Here is an 11,292-nt window from a genome sequence, read left to right as displayed (position 1 = left end):
CATAAAAATGAACCGTTACTTGCAAGTAATACAAAATTGAAAGTAGAATAAAACATCTTGCACATGAGGTACGAACTGCGAACTGCGAACTGTGGGTGTTCGCATCGCATACTTTGACTTTCCTTTCACATGAAAGTGAAAGTCGCAGACAGCGACGAATTGTCAATTTATAATTACCCTTTTCAACAAACAAAACGAGAGGGGTATAGTTTTGAGGTTAAGTTGAGCGCGAACAATTTATTCGTTGCAGTGTGGATGGTATGTGGAACGCGAATAGAGTTTGACAGTTCGTAGCAAACACACAAATTTTATTATCCTAACATAAGTTTGAATTGATTTCTTATATTAAAATGTGTTTTTTGTTTGAAATTGAATTTTTGAAATGTGTAAAATGACGTTTTTTCGTCCATTGGTTCATTCGTTGTTCGCTCTCATCTGCAAGGCTCTTGATACTGGTACTCTTTTCATGTGCTAAATTCGTGTCCACCACTATATTTCCACACAAATTCTTAACAAAACGATAGCAATATAGTTTATATTTGATTTATGATGCATCTTTTTACTTTGCAATATAATACATTAATTTATTCGTCGCGAAAAAATTGTAGTTGATACGTATTAAAAACTCTCATGTGAAAGAATTGTCAAAATCGACGAATATTCGTTAATTCGTTGGTCGTGCTCATGTGAATAGTACCTTAACTCGGTTTCTTTTTATGGAATGTGGCAATTCTAGACTCAATTTTATGAACACACCTAAATTCTACTTACCCCAGACACCAACCTTGCCCAACCATTGTAAACCTTCCTGAATTTTATCCATCCACCGTGAATCATTTATCCATTTTGACATTTGCCAACGCACACATAAATGAATTGGAATGTGATGTGCACCAAAAAAAAACTAAGGTTGTCAAAATCAATTGAAATCGAAAACAAAAATTTCTTTTGATTAATTTCTCAAGATTTTCCCAAATATTTTGTTTGTTTAAAATGAATTGAATCACTCAATCCTAACAACTTCGTAACAAAGCAAGTGTCTTTTTCAAAAGTCACACTTCAATAAGAATATCGATATTTTTAAATAAAATAAAACAAATAACAGGTACGTGTCATTCTCTGTGAAAACAAAGTTCACCAGAATAAAATATTTCGAAATTAAAATTGCCCAATCACTCTCCTAGGCAGCTCGCTTTCCAGAGAATCTCACATTCCGTTACGCTGGCTTCGAACAAATCAATCAACATGCGTCGATCGAACTACTCCTACCAACCGATTCCCCAAAATCCCGGTCCCAGTCGCCTCAACCAAGACGCCCTCGAAGAAGAGAACGAAAGAGCCGCCGAAGAATTGAAACAAAAAATCGGCGCCCTCAAATCGCTGACCATCGACATTGGGAATGAGGTACGCTACCAGGACAAACTGGTGCGTGGCATTGACGACGACATGGACAGAACCGGCGGCTTCCTGGGCACAACGATGACACGAGTCATCCGCCTGGGGAAACACGGCGGAACCAAACATATGTGCTACATGTTCCTCTTTGTTCTGTTCGTGTTCTTCTTGCTGTACGTTGTGATAAAACTAAAGTGAGTCTGGAGTGGGGACGGCAAGTGGATGAACCAACTTATTTACAAGAATTTATGTTTAAAAAGAAATAAAATAAAAGCTTTATGTTTCATGGAAAAAAGAGAAAATCTTATTTAATTGTTAAAAGAACAACAAAAACTACAAACTAAGGAATTCCAAGCGACCGCCTGCTGTTTAGTAATCACCGCAATCCATGGGCTGAGCGTTGCCAGTGGTACCTGGCTCTGTTTTGGGCTCTTCGCTGATCTCGTTGAACATGTACTCGTCTTGGTACTCCTTCAGGATTTGGCTGGATCGATGCTCGTCCAGGAACAGGGAGTAGACTTTCTTGACATCCATCGTGGTCACTTCGGTGGCCTTGCGTCTTCTGCAGACCAGATTGGCCGTTGTGATCAGCTGGATGGCGTATCGCAGACTTGTGTCGATGGCGATGCGTGTGAGGATCATCAAGGCGTCGGGGTGCATCAGACAGTCCTCCTCCTCGCACCGAATTCGCAAGATCTCCTTGATTTCCTTTTCGGAGTACTGCACGGTGCGGATGATGATCATCCTGTCGAGCAAGTCGATGGGAATGCCGTGGGGACTGCGGTAGTTAGTTCCGCGGATGCGGGTGATTCCGCGATTGGTGGCCATGATGACCACGGGAGCCATATCGCTCTCAAGAGCACGATTCAAGTAGGAGAAGCACTCAATGTCCAGCATGTGCACCTCGTCAATGAACAGAACTCCAGGGTTTATCTCGGCCTTGCCCTCCTCGCGCCATTCCAGAACTTTGTTGTTAATTTGGTCTCGGATCTCCTGTTTGATCTCTCCGGTGTCTCCCGAGAAGAGAGCCAGGAATCCGTGTGTCCGGGAGTTGATGACATCGATTTCGTGCAAGGTCACGGTGTGGACGACTTCCTTGCGTTTCTGTAGTTCACCCTCGGGGCACTGAACGAATCGTGTTTGGGCTCCAGTGGCGTCGTAGTCTCGTGCACGAGTGAAGCTCCTGCCCAGTTTGCTCACCTTTCCTGAAGCCTTGTCAATGGTAATCACATCGCCAGCTTGGATTTTCTCCTTCATGAAGCACTCAATGATCTTGTTACCCAAATCGTAGTTTGTCTCCATTTCGGTGGTCTTTAGGGTGACTTTGCCTATTTTCTGTCCAGTACCGGTGGCTGGTCGGTCAATTTGGATCTCCACCACTTCACCCTCGATAATTTCCGTCTCTTCTTTGATGCGTACGCCAATGCTCTTCCTCAAAGCTTGTGATAGAGCCTCTGTCTTGCTCATCTCCAGCGAGTATATCTCCGATCCGGACATACTAGTGAATGGAGTCTCAGTACCCAGAGCCTGAGCCATTCCCACGGCAATGGCTGTCTTGCCGGTACTTGGTTCTCCAGCTAGCAAAATGCATCGTCCGGCGATTTTTCCCTCACGAACCATCTGTACAACTACGCCTGCCGCCCGACGGGCATCCTTCTGACCAACCATACCTTGGGAGACGGCTCGTGCTTCCAAAACATCATCGAGTCCCAAACCTCGGATGTGCGAATGAGCGCCAATTCTTTCGATGCGAGTAACATCACGAACTTCGATTTTTTCATCAGTCATCTTGGGAATAGTTTGGAATCTTTACAGGGAGTGTTTTCAGTTTTGCTAGGAGCTGAAAAGTTCTAGAATATTTTTAATTGTTGCCTAGAGACGTAAATAAAAGTTGTTACTAACGTTTTGTTCGAGAAAGAAACTAAAATTTCGGCTTTCGTTCGTTGTTCGGCTGAAAGCGTGATTTGTTTTTTGACAGTTTGACATTTCGTGCACAGAGCTAATGATTTAGTGATGCCAATATGACCCGATTTTTGTGTGTAACAGAGAGATGGCATGGGTCTTAGAGTATTTTATCAAACAAATACATTTTGTAATAACCTCCAGAGATTTTAACATCATTTTTGTTTAAATAAGACATTTTTCAAGAAGTGATTCAAATACTACGAAGAATGCGCCCATTAAGCCTATTAAAAAGTAATTTTAACGGTCTAATGACAAAATGTTTTAAATGCTAATACTTTTTCGAAATTTTTAAGACTTAGAACTTGGAAAAGCAGAAAATGGTGCTGAAAAGAATTTTTCGCTACAATAGCTCTCCAGGGTTATGGCTTGACGTTTAATAAGAAAGAAAAGTAGGAGCCACAAAGATTGGGGAAAATAATTATGTACACTCAATTCATTCATTATTTCATAGGCATAATATTTTGTTATTCTAAGTTAAAGTTGATAGATGCGATGTTTACAGTTTGATACCCGGGAATTTCAAAGGTAAAGCCATATTTTCAACGAAAATAAATAACTGTTAAGTAGTATTCACATAAGCGCGATCAACGAACGACGAATGAATTACAAAATGTGAGTTTATATACGTTTGAAGACATTTTTCCACACAAATTCTTAACAAAACGATAGCAATAGAATTACTATTTGATTTATGATGCATGCTTTTACTTTTCAATAATAATAAATTTAAGAAAACAAATTTATTCGTCGCAAAACAAATTGTAGTTGATACGAACTGTCAAACTTTATTCGCGTTCCACATTATCCACACTCAAAACGAATAAAATAATCGCGCATACTTAACCTACAAAAATCATTCTTGTTTTGGTTTCGGTGGTGAATGGTGTTCGGCTGTGACTCCTTGTAAAAATATTGATATGGAAACATATTCTACTTCGATTTTCTGATTTGCATTAAATGGATGCACATGAAATCTTTTTATTGTTTTGTTTATTAACAAGGACACCAATAACTTGTTTTTAAACAAATATATCTTCGACCGCATTTTCTCAATCGTTTTTTTTTTTTTAAACAAAACACAATAATGATGCACAAAAAAAAAAAAAAGAATTGTCAAACTTCATTCGGGATGAATTTAAAACTCTCATGTGAAAGAAATGTCAAAATTGACGAATATTCGTTCCTTCGTTGGTCTTGCTCATGTGAATAGTGCTTTACGGATTTAGGCTTCAGACCTTCAACATTTAGTGCGATTATACTGATTTCTGAAATATTATTTTTATTTTAATGTTACCGAGGCTGCTCCTTATATTTTCGGTGTCAGAAAAATTAAGTATTTCAGATTTTTTTGAGAATTATTTTGACTAGATTTTTGCAAGCTTTAAGTAATTTGAAAATCTGTTTATACATTGGGAGAATCAAATATACCTTATTTTATTTATTCTTGTTCCCACACATTTAAATTAAGTTTCGTAGACAAGGATTGTCAATTTTGTATCTTTTTTTTATAGTTGACGGGCACTCAAGGGGTTATTAATACCCTTAACATGTTTAAACTTTAAACACAGTGCGAGCTTTAGGAAAATAGGGAAGGATGAAAGAGGAGATACCGATGCACATTGGTCGTAGAGTTTTGAATGTTAAAATGATAGGGAAAAACAGAGTTGGCTAAAGCATTCCACATTCTCGATGTGTGGTTAAAAAAAGAATCTCTATACTTGACAGTACGTCTGAAACTGAGCTCAAGGGTAAACTGATGAGCATTCCTAGAAATATGAGTATTACGGCTGAATTGTTTGAGGAGGGGGAGGAATGCAACTGGCTAATTTGACAGAACACTGTTTATAAAAATATCGGTAGAAAGAAAGGCATGAAACATTGCGGTGGTGTTCGAGTGACATAATTTTTTTGATTATAGTTCTATCGTCTATCATTTTCAAAGCTCTTTTTTGGATCCTGTACAAAATACTTAAACTTATTTTAGGGGCATCTGCCCAAATATTTGAGTTATATTCGAGTTTTGGACGAATGAAGGCTATATAATTACAGCCAGATCAGAAGAGGTACACAATTTCTTGCACCGTCGGAGAAATCCTAAGCACCTAGCAGCATTTTTGTCAATATCGAATATGTGATATCGAAGAGGTGAACTGTGATGCACATACCGAGTACTGAAAGTTGATTAGTTTCCTGGATGTAAATGCCACTCATGGATAGCGGCAATGGGGGTGGGTTACGATTTAACGATAGGAGACAGCATTGAGATTTGAAGCATTAAAATCTACAAGGTTTATAATTCCCCATTGGACAATGCTGCCGAGATCAAAATTTAATGAACTTATCATTCGCTGCCGTTGAAGTTTCACATCCGAAGGACAAGGATATGAATCTTACAACGAATATGAAAAGCTGGGAGTACTGCCGTTAGCGAAACAGTTTAATGTATTAGAAGTGGCTGACAAAAGATCGTTTATGAAGATAAGGAAGAGAGTCGGCGACAAAACAGTGCCCTGAGGAACACCAGCATTTAATTTATGAATTTCAGCACTATAAACTTATAGGATAGTCCGCGCACATGCAGAAACCATTCGCCCAATCGAGCAAATTTTTAGTTTGTGTCTTGACATAAGCTAGACAATCACCTCCAACCAATTTCTTAGTTTGTGTCAGAAGGAATTAGAGGTAAGTGCCCGGGCATTCAACTAAATCGCTGAAGTATTTTCTGTAAGTGCAAGAGAGAGACAAATTTAGTCAAGGTGAATAAATATTTGCTGTGGTTTATTTCGTTGACTACTTTATTATGTGCGCGATGTTCGGGCAACGATCGAACTATTTAGTTTCGAAAAAGTTGCACCTGCGCGCCTAGCCTTAGAAAGGTAATTTCTAATACCACGAAGAAGATATCCATCAATTCCAAAAGCACGCATTTTTGATAAGAGAGCTTGGTGCCAAACTCTATCAAATGCCTTTGAAATATTAAGTGCAATAATCTTACTTTCATGAGATCGCCAATGGACCTATTGCTACGGAGGCCACATTGCTGTTCATTAAGAAGCTTCTGTTCTTCGAGATAATTCTTAAGCTAAAAAATGAATCAGCGTTTCCATGACCTTGGAAACAAGGGACGTGACTTCTATTCGACGATAGTTATAAGGAGAGGAGGATTCGCCTTTCTTAGGGTCAGGCTGTACAAATGCTGTTTTTAATCCGCTTGAAAAGGGACATGTAGAGTAGGAAAAATGGAAAAGCAACGCAAGCGTTGAATAACACCTCTTTAGAAGAATAGGCGAAATACTATCCAGGCCATCAGATTGTGTACCTATGTCAAGGTCTTTCCGTACTCTTGCAACTATACGAGTGCGAAAGAAGATTTGTTCCATAAAATCGTTTACGCTCTCCAGAACAGGAGGACTCATAACACTCTCAGGTAGCGTTGAATTAACAGCAGATTGTGCTGCAAGAAAATTGGCTTTATCAATCGAGCTTACATAAGGAGTGTCATTGTTGGAACCGAGGATGAAGTGGTGTTTCGTACGTTTTTTACAAATGAGCCGACATTTTTACGGGACATTGAAGTACTTTTTGCCTTAATTTCTGGCCATGCAAAAATTGGTCCGTCGAAAATAAGTTTAAAAACAGTGAAATCATTTCAACATTTGAACTGCTAGTCAGTACTTATGCTCCTACAAACTCTTCTTTGACAGTGATTCCGTCAACTTAGCTATGCTTTCCTTTGTAGGTTTGGCGGAAAAAATAATAATTCATTTTCAAAAGCCATCTGTTGTTTTTTTTTCTTCAAAACATATATTGCTATAAATTTTGACAAAATAATTAAAATATAAAAATCAAGTTCAAAAGTGTCTTCATATTACGACCGTTACGAAGGTTAGTAACATTAAGAAAAAAATGATATCAACGTGAAGTTAGCTGCTATAATTCTATACCTAGTTGGCCTATAGTTTTTATGGTGTGATTATTTGGCCGGAAATATTAAAAGCGAACATCGTATAACTTTCACAATTTATTCTATTCTTCAAGAATTGAACTTAAGTTAAATTGTTAACAAACTCTCAAAACTATTTTTTGCATTTATGTTACTGAAAGTTTTTATGTTTATCTACTACTATTAAGATAATTTCATTCATTTATTTAAGTTAAATGATTATCTTTTCAATAAACTGTTTTTTTACCCCCAAAGTGTCTGAGAATAAATTTACCTGCCATTGATATGGACTAGACGGTTAATATTCATATAGAAAATCCCACTTGAAAGCGATGAAACCTATTTAGTTACACATGTCCTCTTGGTGGAAAAAAGAACAATTAATTTTAAAACGTTTTTTTAAGTCATTGATCTACTAGCCCTTCTGTAGATACAGCGGAAATCCAAGCGGGACAGTCCACGGAAGCGGAAATATGGAGAACCTTCTGGGCTTGATTTTGGTATTTCGTTTATTTTGTCAATCTTTTTAGCGACTTGCAGCTCATATCTAGCAAGTCAAAATAGCTTCTTGATGTCTAAAAATAAAGTAACCAAGGAGCTATTTTTTCAAAGAAACTAAAGACATTTTTATTATAAGGTTTTACCAAATAAACGAAAATCAATTTGAAAAAGTTTTTCCATATTTCCACTGAACCTGAGGGAGGGATACAAAATACATGACATCAAGGTTTCTATTTCACTCTCAGGGAATCGTTAAGATCAAAAAACCCGTGACATAAGATTAATCCACAAGTATATTCTTAACTATTGAAATAAAATCTATTGAAATTGAAATAATAATATAGAGAAATCTTTTTGTTTGTCAAATGTCACAAATTGATTTTTTAAACAAAAACATACGTAGTGTGTAGTAGACTAAACTCCCCCTTAAATTTTATTCACATTAATTCACAATTGTGAATCAGTTCGTTTGTTATTGTTTATTTTTGTTCGGTTACTTTTGACATTTCAAAAGAAAATCCAATAAAAAAACATGAAAGAAAAAGTGAAAACATTTCAATTTCAACGAGCACCGAAAAAAAGAAAGTTTCTTTTTCTTATTTTTATTTTTCTTCTATTCTTATCAGTTGGAATTTTGAGTTAAATGCAGGGTCAAATAATATCATTTGAAAGTCTAGAAAAACTTTATGCAATTCAAAAAGTCAATTTTGGTGCCTCAAATCAACGATGAATCCAAGAGATTTATTTCCCGTGCTATTTTGTGGGCTTTCCATTCCACTGTCGATGTTCATGTGGATTGGAAATGTGGCGTTTTCAAGGTTGTCCCAATCCATTGATGACGATGGTAAGAAAATATTTGAAAACTTTAAAAACCAAATCACGCACACTACGTGCTTCATATTTTCAATTGAAATAACGTTTGGTATTTTTGTCAGAACAAAGAGTGATTCCGCCCACACGATGGTTGTTCTCGACATTAGCGCCTCTGCTGTTCGCTGTGGTTGCGTTGAAGAGGAAATCTGTTGACAAGTCGGGAGCTGCGCTGGGAATTGTGGTGGCTTTTGTTCTGTCCATATCTAGTCATATGTTCTTTGCGTGTTTAGTTACGTTCTTCTTTTCCTCTTCTCGCGCTACAAAATTCCGGGCTCACATCAAAAAGAAGATCGAGAAAGACTTTAAAGATGGTAAGACGAGCTTAAATAAAGTGCCGAGGTGAAACTTTATTCTGTTTTTCATCTATTTTAGGTGAAGGTCAGCGTAATTGGGTTCAAGTTCTCTGCAATGGAGGGATGGCCACACAATTGGCGATTCTCTATATCATCGACTGTGGCAGCAGTGAGCGTCCCATCGACTTTCAGCAGCACTATCGATCCAGCTGGCTTGGAATCGCAGTTCTTAGTATGCATAAATACGCCTTATATAGTTCTTCTTCTCATTGATTTCTTCTTAGGTGCCTTAGCATGCTGCAATGGAGACACCTGGGCCAGTGAGCTAGGTTGTGTTCTTAGCAAATGCGACCCGTTCCTAATCACCACCCGAAAACGTGTCCCTCGTGGCACAAATGGAGGTGTGTCCATGGTTGGGTTGCTGGTCAGTTTCCTCGGAGGAATCGTCATTGGCCTAACTTACTACCTAACCCTCATCTACACAGTTGAAACAAAATCCCTCCAACACAGTCCGCCTCAATGGCCAGTAATCTTTTACGGCGGACTTGCTGGATTCTTTGGCTCCCTCGTCGATTCATGGTTAGGTGCGACAATGCAGTATTCTGGCATCGATGAGGATTCAAAGATTGTCTGTGTTCCTGGGGATAATGTCCGACACATAAGTGGCCTTAGAATTCTCGATAATCACAGTGTGAACTTGATTTCGAGTATTATTACTGGGGTTACCATGCCATTGGTGGCCTTGAAATTGTGGCCAGAAATATAAAACAAATGAATCTAGTCGCAAATCTAGAAGCAACAGTGATGTGTAGCGCAGCTAAGTTTGTTTTATCTTTTTTTTATTCGTGACTAACTCGCGTGTTCATGGAATTCTCGAATATTTTCAGATTCTTTATTTATTTTAAGCAAATTTATGTGAACTACGCATGCATCAAATCAGAATCACACTATTTATAATTATTTTTTAATGTAAGAAAATATTTTATTGTTTGCTTAGCTAACTTCTTATTAATTCATACCAAGTCATTTTTTGTGAAATAAATTTATAATTGTTTAAACAATCAAAATTTTCTTACTAATTTTCAAAAGATAAGTAATTGATACTCAGTGATTCTCAGCGTGACTGTGTACTTGACGGTTAGGTACAAGTACCACTTTTCTTCTTTGAAACCATGACTGGGACTTTAACTTGTATTTGAACTCTTCTTAATACCTGAAGTATTCTAATTTCTCAAACAATTTAAATACCTTCCTATCTGATCAAGTACTTTGAATATGAATTCCGTGCAATAACTCTAATAGTGATTGAGGTCTTGAAGTACTTACTTAATTTCGGTAGTGGTAGTGGCTTTCTCCAGCCCTATTGTGAGTTTCACGTGAACAAGATTCCATTCCACCCGAAAAAGATCCTTTTTTTCAATTCGCTTATTGTGAGATTCGGGCGAAAAAAAAAATCATGTTCGAAAAATGTCTGTTGGGAGCACTCAATTCGGGCGAAATAAAATGACATTTGGCGCTATAATTTTCACTTAGTTTTTAGAGTTGATCAGAAGAACAACACATTTTACAATTTTAGTTATTTATATTAATTGTAGTTGCAAAAAAACGAAATAACTTTATTGTTTGTATCTATATGTAAGGACCAAATCAATAAATGCAAATCAAAGCAATATGCTGCTAAACAAGACGCCGGAAAGCCTGAAATCGCAAGAAGTTTTGTCAACAAAAGTAAAGAAAAAATAAATGCATTTTCGAAGCAGATTACACTTGAGCTTAATAGCGCTGGGCCTCCAATCAAGACTGAGTTCGAATGGAAGAAGGCAAGGGTTCTATTTAATTCACATTGCTAAAGATTGAGCAAAACAAAAAAGCATTTTAATAAAGCTTGGACCGACGGAAAACGCTACGTGAGGATAAAGGCTGCTACAAACAAAATAACGGAAAGAGGAACAGGAGGTGGACATAATACTTACTTACTTTAGGTGGCGCTACAGTCCTGTGTGAACTAGGGCCTCACCCAACAAACTTCTCCATCTAGCACGGTCCCTAGCTAGATGTTTCCAGTTTCGCACTCCAAGTTGCGTGAGGTCACTTTCCACTTGTGTGCGCCACCTGATCCGCTGTGTTCATCTACTGCGCTGTCCTGTGGGTGTGGATTCGAAGACTTTCCGGGCCGGAGCATTGGTTTCCATGCGCTCTACGTGACCCAGCTTTCTTAGCCGTTGGACTTTTACCTTTCTGGCTAAGTCTACGTCGCTGAACAGTCCGTTCATCACACGAAGAACTTTTCTCTCGAACCGACCCAAGGTGCTTTCATCCGCT

The 11,292-nt window shown here is 38.0% G+C and overlaps 3 protein-coding genes across 4 annotated transcripts; 2 read left to right on the top strand and 1 right to left on the bottom strand.

Moving 5' to 3' along the window:
- Positions 1–872: 872 nt before the first annotated feature.
- LOC129939775 (BET1 homolog) lies at positions 873–1,697 on the top strand. Its single transcript, XM_056047907.1, has 2 exons — positions 873–1,105; positions 1,185–1,697. The coding sequence occupies exon 2, from the start codon at positions 1,246–1,248 to the stop codon at positions 1,591–1,593; it is 348 nt and encodes a 115-aa protein (XP_055903882.1). The 5' UTR covers positions 873–1,105; positions 1,185–1,245; the 3' UTR covers positions 1,594–1,697.
- LOC129939774 (ruvB-like helicase 2) lies at positions 1,671–3,380 on the bottom strand. Of its 2 annotated transcripts, none has more exons than XM_056047905.1 (2): positions 3,298–3,380; positions 1,671–3,235 (listed from the first exon to the last, which is right to left on the bottom strand). In XM_056047905.1, the coding sequence occupies exon 2, from the start codon at positions 3,181–3,183 to the stop codon at positions 1,765–1,767; it is 1,419 nt and encodes a 472-aa protein (XP_055903880.1). In that variant the 5' UTR covers positions 3,184–3,235; positions 3,298–3,380; the 3' UTR covers positions 1,671–1,764. The 2 variants fall into 2 exon arrangements, with proteins under 2 accessions (XP_055903880.1, XP_055903881.1); XM_056047906.1 differs by having other exon boundaries at positions 1,671–3,245; positions 3,298–3,369.
- A 4,952-nt stretch (positions 3,381–8,332) lies between these two features.
- LOC129938545 (transmembrane protein 19) lies at positions 8,333–10,037 on the top strand. The gene is made up of 4 exons (XM_056046176.1): positions 8,333–8,648; positions 8,740–8,988; positions 9,050–9,202; positions 9,255–10,037. The coding sequence occupies exons 1-4, from the start codon at positions 8,531–8,533 to the stop codon at positions 9,734–9,736; spliced, it is 1,002 nt and encodes a 333-aa protein (XP_055902151.1). The 5' UTR covers positions 8,333–8,530; the 3' UTR covers positions 9,737–10,037.
- The last annotated feature ends 1,255 nt before the right edge of the window (positions 10,038–11,292 follow it).

The sequence above is a fragment of the Eupeodes corollae genome, chromosome 1, assembly GCF_945859685.1.
Source record: "Eupeodes corollae chromosome 1, idEupCoro1.1, whole genome shotgun sequence".
Lineage (NCBI taxonomy): Eukaryota > Metazoa > Arthropoda > Insecta > Diptera > Syrphidae > Eupeodes > Eupeodes corollae.
Note: the sequence above shows the minus strand (reverse complement) of the source record. Positions and strands in the feature narration are given on the sequence as shown.